Source organism: Hyaena hyaena, unplaced genomic scaffold, assembly GCF_003009895.1.
Source record: "Hyaena hyaena isolate Hyena2069 unplaced genomic scaffold, ASM300989v1 scaffold_285, whole genome shotgun sequence".
Classification (NCBI taxonomy): Eukaryota; Metazoa; Chordata; class Mammalia; order Carnivora; family Hyaenidae; genus Hyaena; species Hyaena hyaena.
Window position 1 is genome coordinate 1,909,817 of NW_024080917.1, and position 14,736 is coordinate 1,924,552.

The 14,736-nt window shown below is 66.4% G+C and overlaps 2 protein-coding genes across 2 annotated transcripts; one reads left to right on the forward strand and one right to left on the reverse strand.

Annotated features, from left to right (window-relative positions):
- The first annotated feature begins 741 nt into the window (after nucleotides 1–741).
- LOC120241557 (mesothelin-like protein) lies at nucleotides 742–7,519 on the forward strand. The gene is made up of 15 exons (XM_039246777.1): nucleotides 742–890; nucleotides 1,088–1,208; nucleotides 2,112–2,232; nucleotides 3,046–3,131; nucleotides 3,288–3,414; nucleotides 3,493–3,683; nucleotides 4,011–4,101; nucleotides 4,310–4,451; nucleotides 4,793–4,980; nucleotides 5,059–5,214; nucleotides 5,286–5,413; nucleotides 5,960–6,090; nucleotides 6,170–6,264; nucleotides 6,477–6,732; nucleotides 7,126–7,519. The coding sequence occupies exons 1-15, from the start codon at nucleotides 875–877 to the stop codon at nucleotides 7,392–7,394; spliced, it is 2,118 nt and encodes a 705-aa protein (XP_039102708.1). The 5' UTR covers nucleotides 742–874; the 3' UTR covers nucleotides 7,395–7,519.
- A 282-nt stretch (nucleotides 7,520–7,801) lies between these two features.
- Nucleotides 7,802–11,402, reverse strand: LOC120241558 (mesothelin-like). Its single transcript, XM_039246778.1, has 11 exons — nucleotides 11,329–11,402; nucleotides 11,141–11,222; nucleotides 10,527–10,570; nucleotides 10,326–10,425; nucleotides 9,874–10,052; nucleotides 9,629–9,784; nucleotides 9,397–9,539; nucleotides 9,191–9,318; nucleotides 8,736–8,830; nucleotides 8,089–8,275; nucleotides 7,802–8,014 (listed from the first exon to the last, which is right to left on the reverse strand). The coding sequence occupies exons 2-11, from the start codon at nucleotides 11,217–11,219 to the stop codon at nucleotides 7,926–7,928; spliced, it is 1,200 nt and encodes a 399-aa protein (XP_039102709.1). The 5' UTR covers nucleotides 11,220–11,222; nucleotides 11,329–11,402; the 3' UTR covers nucleotides 7,802–7,925.
- Nucleotides 11,403–14,736: the final 3,334 nt, after the last annotated feature.

The window sequence follows — 14,736 nt, forward strand, 5'->3', positions numbered from 1 at the left end:
GCCAGCACCCTGCACCAGCCCCGTGCCCCAGGGCTCGGCTGCAGGGGCTGACACACTCGGTGGGCCGGGGTCACTAGCTTCTGGAGTACCTGTCACCTGGCTTACACCCCCTGCACTGGACGGCCACCGCAGGGTACGGGAGCAGCCTCCCTCTACGGCAGATGGTCTTCGAGCCCAGGTGAGAAGTGAGGGCTGGGGCAGGGCCACGGCTACCCAGACCTCCAGGGCGCCGGCTGTGAGTCCCTCTGTGTGGCTCTGGGTGGGGAGCTGGGCCCCTCCCAGCTCCAGCTTTGCTCCCTGCATAGGACAGAAGCCCCCTGGGCCCGGCGGAATCTAAAATCCCAGAAGCGCCAGACACCCTCAGTCAGGGCCTCCATCTGCAGGCGGGGCAGGGCTGCCTGGCGGCATTGGTGGGGGGTCGTGGCTGGAGGCAAGGTCTCTGGCTGGGTCCTGGAGAAGAGAGCTTTCTAGGTCGCCCGGGTACGGGAACAGGTCGGGGAACCCCCGGAGCCTCAGCCGCCAGCTGGGGGCAGGGACTTACTGGGACCACCCCGCCCTGTGGCTGTCGCGATGTCTGTTTACTGGAGACACCAAGGCCCGCAGGCCCCATGAGCCCCGACCTGCGATAAGGAAGGCCCAGGGCTGGGCCCGCCCCCCCCCCCACCGCTCCCTTTGGCTCCACGGAAGTATTGTTTATGGGGTTGTTACCCTTCCCAAAGACACAGAGACGCAGCTTCCCTGCGTGAACCCGGACCGCACCGCCCCTCTGCCCGTGCCGAGGACAGGGTGGCGATGGGTGGGCCTCTTCCCTCCTCTCTCCTCCCCAGCTTGTCCCGGACCCACCGCCCGTGACCCCACGCCTTCCTGCACAGCCATGGGCCCAAGAACAGGTGAGACTGCCACCCTCACAAAGGGGCACCGTGGACCCGCGGGGGCGGTTCCCACGGCCAGGCCCCCCTCAGGTGGCAGGACCTTCTGTGGGCATAGGGGCACAGGGAGCCCTGGGCAGACCCTTGAGGGGTGCCCCCGCCAGGCAGGCCCGGCCATGCTGGGGGCCATCAGCTGCTCATGGCCTGTTCTGTTCCAGGTGCCCAGGTGAGCCCAGGCCTCGCCCTCCTCACGTGGCTCACTGCCCACTGCTCCTGTCCTCAGGCCCAGGGCTTCTCCCAGGAAGGGCTGGGTGCCAGCAGGGCTGACCTGTGGGCCAGGTGAGTGCCAGCCCTTCCTGCACTTCCAACCTACAGGTCATGTCCTGCCCCTGATTCCCTGGCAGGCGTGGCGGGGGGGGGGCTGGATTTGAGGAGGGAGGTGCCTCTCCAGGGGCTGCACCTGAGGGCCCAGGAGTGGCTGAGCCGCCCACTGACCTTGCCCCAAGGTGACCCAGATCGTCCAGTGTCCTGCCTCAGAGTCCCACCCATGTGGCCAGGAGCGGGTCCCCCAGGCTGTTGCCGCTGGGGTGGCCCCTGAAGCCCGGCCCTTATGCTGCTCTCCTGGTCTGAGTCCTGTTAGCTTTCTTCCTCTGCCCCAAGGCCTGGCTGCTCTCTCAGGCCCCAAACACAGACTCAGTAATTTGCAAGCACTGTTCAGAGGTCTCGTGCGTGAGCTCAGCCATCCTTCCCTTTCCTGGGAGTCAGAGGCCTCTCATGGACCATCCGTCTGACCAATCAGTCTGCCGATCAGACTGAAGTCCACAAGATGCCCTCCCCATGCACTGGTTTTATTAGACACACAGCACGCAGAGCACTAGCCAGGAAGCAGCCTGGCCGTGGTGACACTGCAGATGCCCGGGGCACCTCTGCTCCAAACACCCAGCCGCTGCTGGGGCCAAGGAGCCTGCTGGTGCTCAGAGCCTCCTGGGACGGGGCCTCAGGCGGGAGCACAGACCCAGAGTCCAGGCCGGGGCCATACCGAAGCCCTGCGCACAGCTTGGAGCCGGGGGCCAACCACGTGTCCGTGAGCGTGTGCCGGGGGGAGCAGCGGTCACGCCTGCACGGAGGCACCACTGCCCACCCTTCCTGCGTCTCACCCCCTGGGGGTTGGGGCGCTGACCTCCATCCTATACACTGCAATGGGGCTACCCGCCCCTCACTACCCACCTCCTTTCTGCCCAGTGCCGATGGCTCCCTACTGCACAGCTTCTGGTGCCAGCCGGCTGGCCAGCTGCCCCGGGACCAGCTCTCGGCACTCATCAGGGCGATGGCCACTCACCGGGTCTTCCTCAAAGCCTGGCAGGTGAATGGCTGTGGCTGATGGGAGCAGGCCAGGGCGCTGACAGCAGGGGCAGGGAGGAAGGACGTCCCCAGCACGGGACACGGGCCAGCAGGGGGACCGCGAGGCCGGGTGAGGGCGAGTCACCAGATGTGGGGGCCACGCGGGAGGCGCCGCCAGCTCTCGGAGGCTGGGTTTTCCCTCCCCTGAGCGGTTCTCTGCTGCCCACTTTCGATCATTTCTAGGACTTCGCCAATTACCTGCAGATCCCCTGCCTTCTGTTCTTGGTTTTTAGGCGAAGGCTTGTCCACCAGGCCTGCACAGGCCACTGCCTCTTCCATCTGTCACACGGTGTCCCCCCATTAGGACGGGTCCTCCGGGCCCTGGGCGGATCCGCCAGCCTGCTGGCCTGTCCCCTGCCTCCTGAGCCCACCTCGACCCACAGCTGACCCAAGCATTGCCTGTCCCTGAGTTTAAGGAAACAGAAGGAAGAGCTACCATGTTGTCTCTTTACAAAATTAACATGAAATTAGTAATAAACCTAGATCAACCCCAAAGTGAGTCAAGCAACACCAGAAGTGCAGGCAGGTGGCCTTGGGATAAACGACTCTGAGTCACTCTAGTGCGGGGGGGGGGGGCAGGGCTGGGGAGGACTCTCGGGCTGGACTTGACGCATCCCAAGACTGGGTGACACAGGAAGACGATGGGATGTCCAGGTGACAGAGTCCAGCAGGCGGGGAAGGGGGCCACACCGAGGGGGAGGCTAACGTGGCAGGTAGAAGGGGCTGGGGGAGCCCCAGCCTGGGCGAGCAAGTGACACGCCACCGCCCTGCCCAGCTCAGCTGCCTGGCCAACCTGGCTGCGCTGCACGGCCTCCAGGACGACTTTGAACTCCACCCCCCGGACCTGCTGCTTTTCTACAAGTGAGTGCCCACTCCCAGCCTGACACCTGGGCAGCACAGGCTGAGCGTGCCTCCTTTGGAGTTCTGGGGACCCCAGAGCCCCAGGGACATCCGGGCTACCCCAGAGGATTGGTGCCTGGTCCCCACCCTCCCAACAGCCCCCCAACCCGCCCACAGCCTGACGCAGGTGAAGGAAGCCGACTGCCGGGCCTTCACCCACCGCGCCGTCCAGGGGGACACGGAGCTGCTGGCCAACCTGCCTGACCAGAGGGCCGCCCTGCAGCGTGTGGCCTTGGACTGCCTGGTAGGCACGGCCGGGGGCCCCTGCGGGACGGGTGGATGGGCAGTGAGGCCGGGCTCACGCTGACCTGCTGTCCCACAGGGAGGGCCCCGCTTGCGGCTCAGTGCCTCTGACCTTCTGCTCCTCGGGGTCCTGGTGTGCGACATGGACGCGTCCAGCATCGTGGCCGCGGACCCCTGTGTGCTGCAGAATCTGCAGCGCTGCCGCTGGCTGACCGACCCCCAGCAAGCCGCCCTCAACACGCTGCTGGCCGGCGGGGGGACTGCGCTTGGGTAGGCAGGGCCGAGACTCTCTGCCCAGGACTCCCCCGTCCAGAGGAGACCACCAATGTGTACCACTCTGCTGACCTTTGACCTCTCACCACAGCTCGCAGCCCTACTGACCCCACAGCCCGTGGCGCACAGGCTTAGGGGTGCTGCCCCCATCCTCTGAACCCCACGGTCCCCTGCCCCCACACCTGGGGTGGGAGAGTCCCTGCTGAGCAGGGCGTCCCCTGCAGGGCAGTCCCTGGAAAGTGTGTGCTCGAGGAGGGGTGGGCAGCCTCCGGGCACCGGGGATATGTTCCCCACCCTGACACAGTGCCCCTAACCACACACCAGGCCTCCTGGCTCCTGGAACCTAGAGGGGCTGCGGGCTCTGGGACCCCTGGCCACCTACATCAGCCCCAGCCTGTGGCTGCAGGTACAGCAGGTAGGTGCTCTGGAGTGAGGGGCTGTCCAGCTGGCTGTGGGCAGGGGGAGGGGCGCCCAGCCGACCTTCCACCAGCCACTCCGAGGCCGCACCGGCGTTCCCAGCCACTCTCTGCCCCAGGGTTTCTGTCTGGGGGGCGGGAGGAGGAGCCAGGAGGCCCCTGGCAGCCCCTCGCCAGGGCGCAGAGTCTGCATGCCTGCTCTGCCAGGCCGTGGGCCTGGACTTCTTCGGCAGCATGGTGGCCACGTACCGAGCTGGGAGGCTCAGCCAGCGGGATGCTAGGCGCTTCGTCACTGGCTTTCTCAAGGCCAAGGCCGAGTCGGTGTCCTCTAGGCCCAAGCGGGGCACAGGTCAGTGTGGCCACTGTGGCCTGAGGATGCTGGGTCTCCGCCTGCTCTGGGCTCCTAATCCTAGGGTGGGAGCACCCACCATGTGGCGTGCTGGCATGGGCGTGGCCTAGGGGTCTGCATGGGGGGGTTGGGGGCAGGGGTGGTTAGAGTCCAGTGGAGCTGCACTGTAAGGTCAGGCCTGGGTTGGGAGTCGAGGTCAAGTTCAGTCTGGTATGGGCCAAGTTTTCTAAGCTAGAGAGGTCAAGTCTGGGGAAAGTCAAGGGTGGATCAAGTTTAGGAGTGGGTGGGGCCCCCGGTCAGCATAGGTCATCTCAAAACCCCCAACCCACCACCCGCCACAGGGAGACCCTGCGTTCGTGGGGACATCACAGCAGCCACACTACATGACGACCTCTTTCTGGTGCACTATGACTGCGTGCAGCTCGAGTCCTGCCTGGGCAGCCGGGTGCTCAAAGCCAACCTGGACCCTCTGCTGCAGCACCCGCTGCCAGCCGAGTGCCAGCGCGTCGTCAAGGCCAAGCTGGCTCGGGTGCGCCGTGGACCGGCTGCGGGGGGGAGGTGGGCGGGCGCTGGGCAGCGAGGCCTGACCCCCGCCCGCCCGCCCCAGGTGTACCCGCACGGGGTCCCCGAGGAGCAGCTGCGGCTCATCACCTCGCTGGTCTACCTCTACTCCCGTTCTGAGATCGGCCAGTGGAACATCACGTCCAGCGACACGGTTGTGGCCCTGTTGGCCTCCGACGTGGCCCTGGACAACCAGACTGAGGTGAGGGCCGTGCGGGGCCGTGGGGGTGGGGGCGCCCGCCCTGGCCCCGCTGACCCGGGCGCTGCCTCCAGGCTGTGCTGCAGAAGTACCTGGACCACAACGGCACCCTCACCGGCGCCCTGCTCGTGGCCGTCGGGGGCGCCCGCCTCTGCTGGATGAGTGCCGGGCAGATCCAGGCCATCAGGCCCTCGGAGTTCCGGTGAGCTGGCCCAGTGACCTCCCGAACCCCCCTCAGCCAAGGAAGCGGGGGCTCGGCCAGGCCACCTAAGGCTGTTAGTTTTCTGCAGCTGCACAACACAGTGCCATCTACCCGGTAGTTAAGGCCAGAGAAACCGTGCTCTCACTCTGAGATCAGGGGTCACAGGGCCAGCTGCCTCCGAGGCCTGCAGGGGACACTCCGTCCTGCTCCTCCTGCTGCCGGACGCCTCGCCCTGGCCTCGGCCTCCGTGGCCACGCGGCCCGGCGCCCTGTGTCTGTGTACAGATTGCCTTCGTCTCGCCTCCGCATGTTAGACTCAGGGCCATGTTAATTCAGCATGGTGTCACCTTAAGTAGCACACATCACACACGGCAAATCCCCCGTTCCCGAACAAGGCCACGTTCTGTGGTGCGGCAGCTGTGACGCTGGGGAGGGACGGTGTTGGGCATGGCACGGAGGGCAAGAGGAAGGGCGTGGACAGGAGCGGCCAGGAGCGAGAGGGGCTCCCAGCCTGCCCGGCAGCCTCCTCCCCGCCACCTCCCCCCAGGCTGGCCGGGGCCCTGGACATCTCCTCCTGCCCTCAGAGCCAGAAAGACGTGCTCTACGCCAAGGCCCGCGAGGCCTTTGGTGGCACCAGGACCACGGCTGCCTATTACCGCTTCATGCGTCCTTACCTCGGTGAGACCCTGCCCCGCATGCCAGCGCTGGTCCCCAGAAGCCCCTTGCCCCTCTCCCCTCACCACTGCCCGGCCAGCAGGTGGTGCCCCTGTGGAGGAGCTGCGACATCTGGCCCAGGCAAACGTCTCCATGGACATCGACACCTTCACCAACCTGAACCCCCGTGTGCTGCAGGTGGGCCCTGGGGGCTGCCAGACCAGGGGAGCCCCAAGCGCCCCAAAGTCAGAGGGAGGCAGACCACGTGAACCCCAGGTCACTGCCGCCAGGCCTCACCCCTGTGCTCACTCCTACTCAAGCACTGCCCGGCCAGCTCTGCCCTTGACCACACAGCCGGCCGCTGTGGGACCCTCCGGCCCTCCCCCCACGACCCCTCCCTTCCCTCGCAGAGCCTGAGTGTCGGCAACGTGACGACACTGCTGGGCCAGAATGTGGGGGACCTGCAGAAGGCGCGGAGCCACCCGACCATCAGCTCTTGGCTGCGCAGCCTGAACAGGTCGGCCCTGGGCGAGCTGGGCCTGGACACAGACCCCGCAGGCCTCAGCGGCCCAGGCCGCTCCCCCACTGCAACTCCCCACACTACACCCTGGAGGCCCTACCCAGCCCCCACGCCAGGCCATCCCGGGATCGACGCCCCCACCTCCGGTATGCTCCAAACCTGCTCTCCTCTCTGGTGGGCCTTCCCTGTCTGCCTGGCCCTGTCTGCCCAGCGCCTCTGTGGACCCTGAACCTCACACTCAGTTGACCGCTGTTTGTTCCCCTGGGTGGCATCTGGGGGACAGTGGCCTTCGTTGGCTGCTGAGTTACTGGGGGGAAAAACCCCAAACCTGCTGAGGGCCAGGAAGTAGGGGTGGGATAAGCCATGCGATCCCTGTCAGGGCCCAGGAGAGCAGCTACATGGGCTCCCCCGCTGGCCTTCCCTAGCCGCAGGGGTGCTGGGAGCCTTGAGGGGGTGCCCAGGCCTGGGAGGCGGCGGGACGGCCCAGGGGCGGCTCCCAGCTGGGACTGATGGGTGCTCTCTCCATGTTCTGCCTACAGGCAGCCCGCCACCCCACCTGGGGTACCTGCCTCTCGCTGTGGCCCTGCCCTCTGGCGTCCTGTGGCTGCTGTACTGGCACACCCCAGGGCCCAGCCAGGACTGGGGCTCCCGCACTACGGCCTCCGAGGACGGCGCTGCCCCAGCACCACGTGCAGGGAAACCGGGGCTGGTAGGTGGAGGCGGCCATGGTCCCCCCCCACACCCAGGGTCCCCCCACAGGCCCTGGTTCCCGCCCACACCCAGCTCCCAGGACACAGAGCTGGAATGAGGACCTGGGCCCACCCCGAGGCCAGCCCCGAACCGTTGGTGCTGCTCCAGACCTCTGGTCTCCCTTGGGATGCTGCTGGGGAGGGGCGTCACTGAGGGAATCGAATAAAAGACAAGGTGATCTTCCTGCCTGTGTCCCTTTGTTCTGAGCCGAACTGGGGCAGATGCCCTCTCAGCAGAAAACAGGACTTCTGGCTGCGTCACCAGATGGCACCCTGAGCGTTGGCCTGGATGGGGAGGGGAGACCCTGGGACGGGAAGCAGTGGTAGGAAGTGCTGCCCGCCTGGACTAACTCTCCTGGACCCCCTCCTCCAACTGCAAGTAGGAGGGGCTACAACTTGGGAACCACATCCACCAGGTCAGGGCCTTCCCACCCGTCCTCTGAGCTCTAAACACCACGGGCGCCTCTGCAGGAAAGGAAAGCGTCCTTTTATTGAACCCCAGTCCCCTTGGGGGAGGCGACGGAGCACCCGGCCGCTCTGGCCAGGTGGGGCCTCACAGCAGGGCAGGTCCGGCACCCAGAGCAGCGGGTTCAGTTGGGGACCAAAGCCCACAGCAGAGTTGGGACCGCAGAGAGCACAGGTCCGGGTCCCAGCAGGCGGGCGCCCCCTGAGAGGGCCTCTGTGCAGAGAAAGTGACTCAGACGCCCCACGCCGCTCCACTCCGGCCCCACCCAGCCGGCCACCCTGGCCCACCTCGGAAGCTGAGGTCCACGACCAGGTAGCCGTTGGGGATGCCACCCTGGAGCCCCAGGCCCAGACTGTCCAGGTCATCCTGCCGCTGCCGTAAGATCCAATCCCGCACCGGGCTGCTCTCCTGCGCCGCCTTCAGGCCCACCAGGTTTGGACCCAGAAGGTTTTGCACCTCGGCAACGGTCAGCGGCTGCCAGAGCCCCCAGAGGGCCGTCAGGGGCCGTCAGGGGCCGTCAGGGTCGCCCTGCCTTGCCCCCACAAGGCTGCCGGGCTCTGCTCCGCCCCAACCCCGCCCGCCACGCTTCCCTTGCCAGGCGCAGAGACCCTGCGTTGGCGGCTCCACGCTTTGGAGCTCGCCCTGGTGCAAAGGCATTCCCTCCCTGACCCCGACCCTCCAGCGCCCTCCTCTGCGCCCCGCCCCCTGTGGCCCCGCCCCTCCAGAGTCTCGCCTCTGCGCCCCGCCCCCCCAGTGGCCCTCTTCTGTGCCCCGCCCCCCGTGGCCCCGCCCCCCAGTGGCCCTCTTCTGTGCCCCGCCCCTGTGGCCCCGCCCCCCCAGTGCCCCTCCCCTGCGCCCCGCCCCTCTGTGGCCCCACCCCTCCAGTGACCCTCCTCTGTGCCCCGCCCCCCGTGGCCCCACCCCGTGGCCTTACTTGCACTGCCTTGGGCCGCAGCGTTCTGAATGTGGGCACGTCCATGCTTATGTTATGACGACTGAGAGCCCGCAGGTCTTCCGTGGGGGCCCCACCTGCCCGCGGGGAGAGGACCCCAAGCGTTAGACTTCGCAACAGCCCCCAGTCCTATCCCCTGACCGGAGGCTGCAGGAAACCCTCTTCTTCACCAAGATTCCCTTTTCCTAAGGAATTCGTGGGCCCCAGGTTCCCCTGGTGATCGTCTGATGCTCAGGGTGCATGGAGAGGCTGGAGGTGGCCCAGGGAGCGTCGGGGTGCGGCTCAGAACTCAGGGTCTCCATCTATGCACACGCGTAAGGGCAGAGGCACACTGACCACCAGTCACACCAGCAGCAGCCTAGCGAGGGAGGAACTGACAGCACCCGTGTGGGGAGCCCTGGCCATCACGCCCCCCTGGGGGGTCCCCCCTGGCTCACCCAGGTAGGGCTTGATCCTCTCAAAGTATGCAGACCCGCTTATGTTCTGGAAGGCATCTCGGGCCTTGGGGTAGAGAATGTCCATGTGCACCGGGCCGCATGCATCCAGGTCCTGGGGCCTGGCCGCCCTAGGGAGGAAGCCGGGGCCTGCACAGTGAGCCCGGAGCACAGCGCGCCCACCACACCTGGCAGGCCCCGGGACTCACCAGACGACGCTGTGTGGCACTGAGCCCAGCTGCTCAGGACTGAGGAAGCACAGGTATGTCGGATGGAAAGCTGCCAGCGCGTCCAGGGTGGCCTTGTCCAGCTGCCCCCCTCCCGCCACATAGCGGGCAATCAGGGCAGCCACCTGTGGAAGGAGGCCACGGGTGCCGTGGAGCAAGGAGGCGCTCCCCCACGGGGCTCGCACGCCTCACACCACCTGCCCCCTCCCCGCACCTGAGCATCCATCTCGCGCCCACTGCTGACTTTAAGAAGAGACTGCACGGTTTCCAGGGATGTCACGTTCCACTTGTGGATGTCCTCGGGGGTGAGCTCGAGGAAGAAGTACCTGAGGTCCCGGACCAGGGACTCGGGGTAGCCCTGTGGATAGAGCTGCCCGGGGAGGTGACTGGGTGACTGGGTGACTGGGTGACTGGGGAAGCTCGGGTGGGGTGGGCAGGCGTGAGCCCGTCAGGAAATACCTCGTCCAATTTGCGCTTGAAAACACCCAGCTGCTGGTAGGTGAAGGGCAGAGTGTTCACCCGGCCCATGTGAGCGGCCAGCAGGGCCCCGTCCACACAGGCCGCCAGCTCCCAGGGCTCGTAGAAGACAAGGTTTTCGTCCAGCACAGGGGCCCTGCGCGCGGGGGGGCAGGCCTTGTCTGCGGGGGCGGGCAGGCAGGGGATGGGGGCTGGACCTCGCCGGTCAGCCTCTTCCTCCCAAGCCGCACAGAGACCCCGGGCAATGCGTGACCCCCTCCGGGCCTCGGTTTACACATCAGCATAAAGGAGTGATTCTGCCCATTCTCTGCAGCTGTCGCAGCTGAGCAGGCAGAGTGGCCAGAAAGAGCCGCCGGTAAGGGCGGGTGTGACCCCGCTACGCTATCCCCACCCCAGGTCTCCCGGCAGCCCCCGGGGCAGGGTGTCCCACTGACTCTGTGTGTCCCGCCGGTCCCTCGGGAGGACAGCCGTCCGCTCGGGCCCCTGCCGAGACGGGTCCCGGGAGGTGCGTTGCAGCCAGGGGGTCATGACACCCTGAGGACAGAGCACGGCTGTGGCTGAGCCCTGCACGGCCCGGGGCCCCCGACCCCCTACCCAAGGCCGGGCACCTTCCGGTGTCCCCAGAGGGAACTTACCGGTCTCGGGTCTGCAGCCTGGACCCCGGAAGGGAGCCCCCACCCTGCAGGGGAGGAGCACAGGGCTTGAAAGGACAGCCCGGGATCCCTGGTGTGCCCGCCACAGGCCCCCACCCTGCTCAGGAAGGAGGCAGAGCTGCCCCCCAGCACTGCACACCCCACAGGCTTAGGCCTCTGTACCCCCTGACCACCCCAAGGAGCCCGGGCCTCCCACAGCCTCCTCCTAAGACCTCGCTTCTCAGGGCGATGAGCACCCGTTCCAGGGACACGCTCAGGGCGGCCTGAGCCCCCATCCCTCCCCTGGCTCGGCTGCTGTTGCCCAGGGCGTGGCACTCCAGCAGCGGAGCTGGGGACAGAGACACGGCCGCAGCCTCCCCAGGGCTCAGGGCACCGACCTAGAACTTGGGCACCCGTCTGGAACTCCGGGCACCTGCCAGGACTCAGGCCACCTGGCCAGAACTTGGAACAGCTGCCTGACCTCAGGGCACCCGCCAAGGATGGGGGGGGCCCTGCCCACAGCCAGTGAGGAGGCGTGGGACGGGTACAGCCTTTCTTGAGGCCCCTCAGCTGCTTGGCTCCCCGTCCCCCTGAAGCCGCCCACCCCAATGACTCACCAAGGCTGAGAAGCAGGAGCAGGATGTGGGTGGGGGTCCTGCGGGACCCTGGGGGAGGTAGAGCAGTCTGCAAGGCCATGGTCTGTGGAGGGCAGCCGCTCTGATATCCCCATTTTAGGTAAACAGCCTCCCCCACCCCTGACACCCCCCACCCCACACTCCTCTTCTTCCCCCAACTCCCGCCTCACCCTGGGCCTGCGCAGGGCCTTATGGATCAGGACAGGCCTCAGAGCCCCAGGGCGACCCCTGTCCGGCCGCTGCAGGTGGCGTCTCTGTGGCCTCCAGCCCCGCTCTCAGGACCAGCCCGTCCACCCCACCCGCCGCTCCGGGAACCGGGCCCCTCCTGCCGCGGCCGCTGAGTCTGAGTCAGCCTGGCCCCCCGCAGTGAGAGCCCAGGGCGGCAACCGGTGAGGGCAGGGCCGCCTCGGGCCCAGGCTGGCCCGATGCCACTGCATGTTGGCACCAGGGCTGGGGACAGATGTGAGAGACGCCCCCAGCCTGGGGCGAGGCCGCTCTCTCCTCCCCACCCTCCCGCTCCCGGCACCTGCCGGGCTTTGTGCAAACCCAGGGCTCAGGTGGACAAGGCCGGGGCCCACCTGCCCTCCTGCTTTCCACTCGGAGCCCCCTCCCGAGACAGAGGCCTCAGGGTCTTGTGGGTACAACAGCCCTTCCTACCTGCCAGGCCCTCGGGTGGGGCTCTGGGGGGACACCCCCTGCATTTCTGGAGTGGGGCTCGGGGTGGGCCTCGCCGCCAGCGTGGGCTGTGGAGCACTGTCCCAGGGTAGGGTGGGGGCCTGCGGGAGACCAAGCCAATGTAGACCAAACTACATCCGCCCCTCCCAGGGAGGCCCGGGAAGGGAGGCCGCGCTGCCCTGGGCGCGGTGAAGCGCAGACGTCCCGGCCGCAGCCTCCGCCCAGGCTTGTGTCAGCCCCACCCCGGCTCTGAAATGAGGGGGCGCATTCCTGCCGCAGCAGCCCCTCTCACCGGGTGCTCGGAGAGCGTCCTGGGAAGTGGCCCCCGTGAGCCTCCTCCCCTCCCCTCCCCCACCAGGCTCCAGAGGTGTGCGAGAAAACCAGACCCCCAGGCCACAAAATGGGCAGTGCAGTGAGGACCCCCCTTGGAGGGGTGGGGCCAGGTGGGCCGCTCCACACCCTGCCCCCCACAGCCCCTTCCCCAGGCCCGTGGACCAAGGGAACCCCCAGCACCTGGGAGCCTCTGAGGCCACCGTGGGCCCTGGGATCCGCACCCTTCCCATCTCCACCCCCAGACCCACCCCCCGGAAGGCCAGGTTGGGGCCACAGAGGCACCTGGGCTGTCTTAGGGCTTCCAAAGAGGCCTGAGCTCGACCTGCAGCTTCGAGTCCGTTCCCGCCGGTCTGGAGTGCCCCTGGTTGTGACACGGAACCAGGCCCCAGCAGCGCTCTGTCCCCTCTGCAAGCCTGCCGCATGCTTCCTTTTCTGTCCTGCATCGTGCCCCAGGGGGCAGTACAGGGAGGGTGTCCAGGCTGGCCCCCTCTCTAACCCGGAGTCCTCCGTGACAGCATCCACCTGGGGGCCCATCACTCCGAAACCCCTGCACACTGGCTCAGTGCCTACCGCACGCCGGGCCCTACTCAGACACTGGCACACCTGGCTAGCGCAGGAAAACTCAGGTTCTGTCCAGGCCGGGCAGCGGGGCCTGGCCACAGAGACGCTGCCCCCGCCCCCGCCCTACCCTGCTACCAGGGGAGGTCTGGGGTCTGAGTGGACCGCAAGCTTCCCAGAGCGCAGTGAGAGGTAGAGGTGGCTGTGCCTCGACAGAGTAATGTCCAGCTCCTTCCGCCAGCCAGAGTCATGGGCTCAGAGCTCGGGGGCAGGCAAGCATCAGCGCGTTCGCTGCCTCACCCGCCCCACCCCCGCCCAACCCCCACCCACCGTCTGGTCTTCAAGTGACAGAAAATGAAGTCAGACCACATTCCCAACTTCAGGCCCTTCTGGTGAGAGCTGGCAGGGGAGCCGGACAGGTTTTGGGTCTTGGATTCATGGTCATTTAGTCAGCCCCAAACACAGACACTCTGCAGCCAGCCCCGGCCACAGACTGGGGCAGGGCCAGCCGGCGCGAGGGCAGAACTGACCCTGAGGAAAGTGGGGGGCGTCTTCCCCACTCCCCGAGTGCACTGAGGACCTGGAAGGGGGCATCTATGGTGACAGGGGCCAGGTTGTCCCCCCGCCAGCCTTCTTCTTTGGGGTGGCCAGGGCCCCTTGCACGTGGGTCCTGGGACCAGCTTTGGCTAATGTCTGCTCCCACTCAGACCTTCTGGGCTAGAGGGGCCAGGACGTGCTGATGGACGTGACCCCACCCTCCCCAGGCATGTTCATGCAGGTGACCCAGATCCCAGCTGGGCCACTGTCCCCACCCCACGTGGATGAGGCCGGGATCAGACCCTTTCGACCCTGGATACTGGGCTGTGCCCCAGGACACCCCTGGGAAAGGCCCTGGTGCCAACGGGCCCTGCGCTAGTGACTCTTTTTCAGGGTGATGACCCAACCTGAGCCTCCTTTGCCATGGTGTCCCCAAGCGGAAGTAAGGCAGCCAGAGGCTGGCACCACTCAGGTCTGTGAGCCGAGCCATGCCAGCTGGGAGCAGGCTGCCCCTACCGCAGGAATGTGCGGGGGAGTCACCCAGGAGGAGGGGTGCCTGGGGCAGAGAGCGGGCCCCAGCCAGGCCCATGGTCGGGGTGGGGGGAGATGTGAGCAGCCCCTCCCGCCAGGCATGTACCAGGCTCATGCTGGGAGCTGAGGCCTTGCTTCGCAGCATCTCACTGCCCCATTTCTCATTCTGTGAGATGAGGCGCAAAGGGCAAAGCTGGGTCCCCACCAGGTGCCGCGGCAGGATGTCTGCGGGCGCCCCACTCGCCCTGAGGTCGCGACCCACTCACCCTGAGGTCAGCGCCCCACTCGCCCTGAGGTCGCGCCCCACTTGCCCTGAGGTCAGCGCCCCACTCGCCCTGAGGTCGGCGACGATGCCGAGAAAGAGGATCTCTTTGGCACTGCTGGTGGGAATGCAAACGGGTGTGGCCACTCTGGAGAACAGGATGGAGGCTCTTCAAAAAGTTAGAAAATTACACTACGACCCAGCAAATGCACTACTAGGTATTTATCCAAAGAACACAGGAAGGCTGACTCGAAGCGGCGCGTGCACCCCATGTGCATAGCAGCACTGTGGACCACAGCCACGGTATGGAGGGAGCCCACACGTCCATCGACGGATGAGTGGATAGAGAGGCTGTGGTGTAGACATGCTGGAGTATGACTCGGCGATCAGAGAGAATGAAATCCTGCCATTTGCAACTACGTGGGTGGAGCTAGAGGGAAGTGGGCTAAGCGGAATTGGTCAGAGGAAGACAGATACCCTATGGCTTCACTCATGTGTGGGATTTAAGATATAAAACGGATGAACATAAAAAGAAGGAAGGGGACAAAACACAAGAGACTCTTAACTACAGAGGAGGGTTGTTGGGAGGGTTGCAGGTGGCGCTGGGCTGAGTGGGGGATGGGCACTGGGTGTTATACACAGGGAACGAATCACTGGAATCTACTCCTGAAACCATTATTGT

What these genes read in the sequence shown, in the direction of transcription:
- LOC120241558 (XM_039246778.1), bottom strand. Translation starts at nt 11,219, where the DNA reads ATGGCCTTGCAGACTGCTCTACCTCCCCCAGGGTCCCGCAGGACCCCC. An exon ending in AGGCTGCAGACCCGAGACCG is followed by an intron (nt 10,426 to 10,526) that starts GTAAGTTCCCTC and finishes CTCTGTCCTCAG; the next exon opens with GGTGTCATGACCCCCTGGCT. An exon ending in GAGGATCAAGCCCTACCTGG is followed by an intron (nt 8,831 to 9,190) that starts GTGAGCCAGGGG and finishes CCCCGCGGGCAG; the next exon opens with GTGGGGCCCCCACGGAAGAC.
- LOC120241557 (XM_039246777.1), top strand. An exon ending in GGCGGGGGGACTGCGCTTGG is followed by an intron (nt 3,684 to 4,010) that starts GTAGGCAGGGCC and finishes ACCACACACCAG; the next exon opens with GCCTCCTGGCTCCTGGAACC. An exon ending in TAGGCCCAAGCGGGGCACAG is followed by an intron (nt 4,452 to 4,792) that starts GTCAGTGTGGCC and finishes CACCCGCCACAG; the next exon opens with GGAGACCCTGCGTTCGTGGG.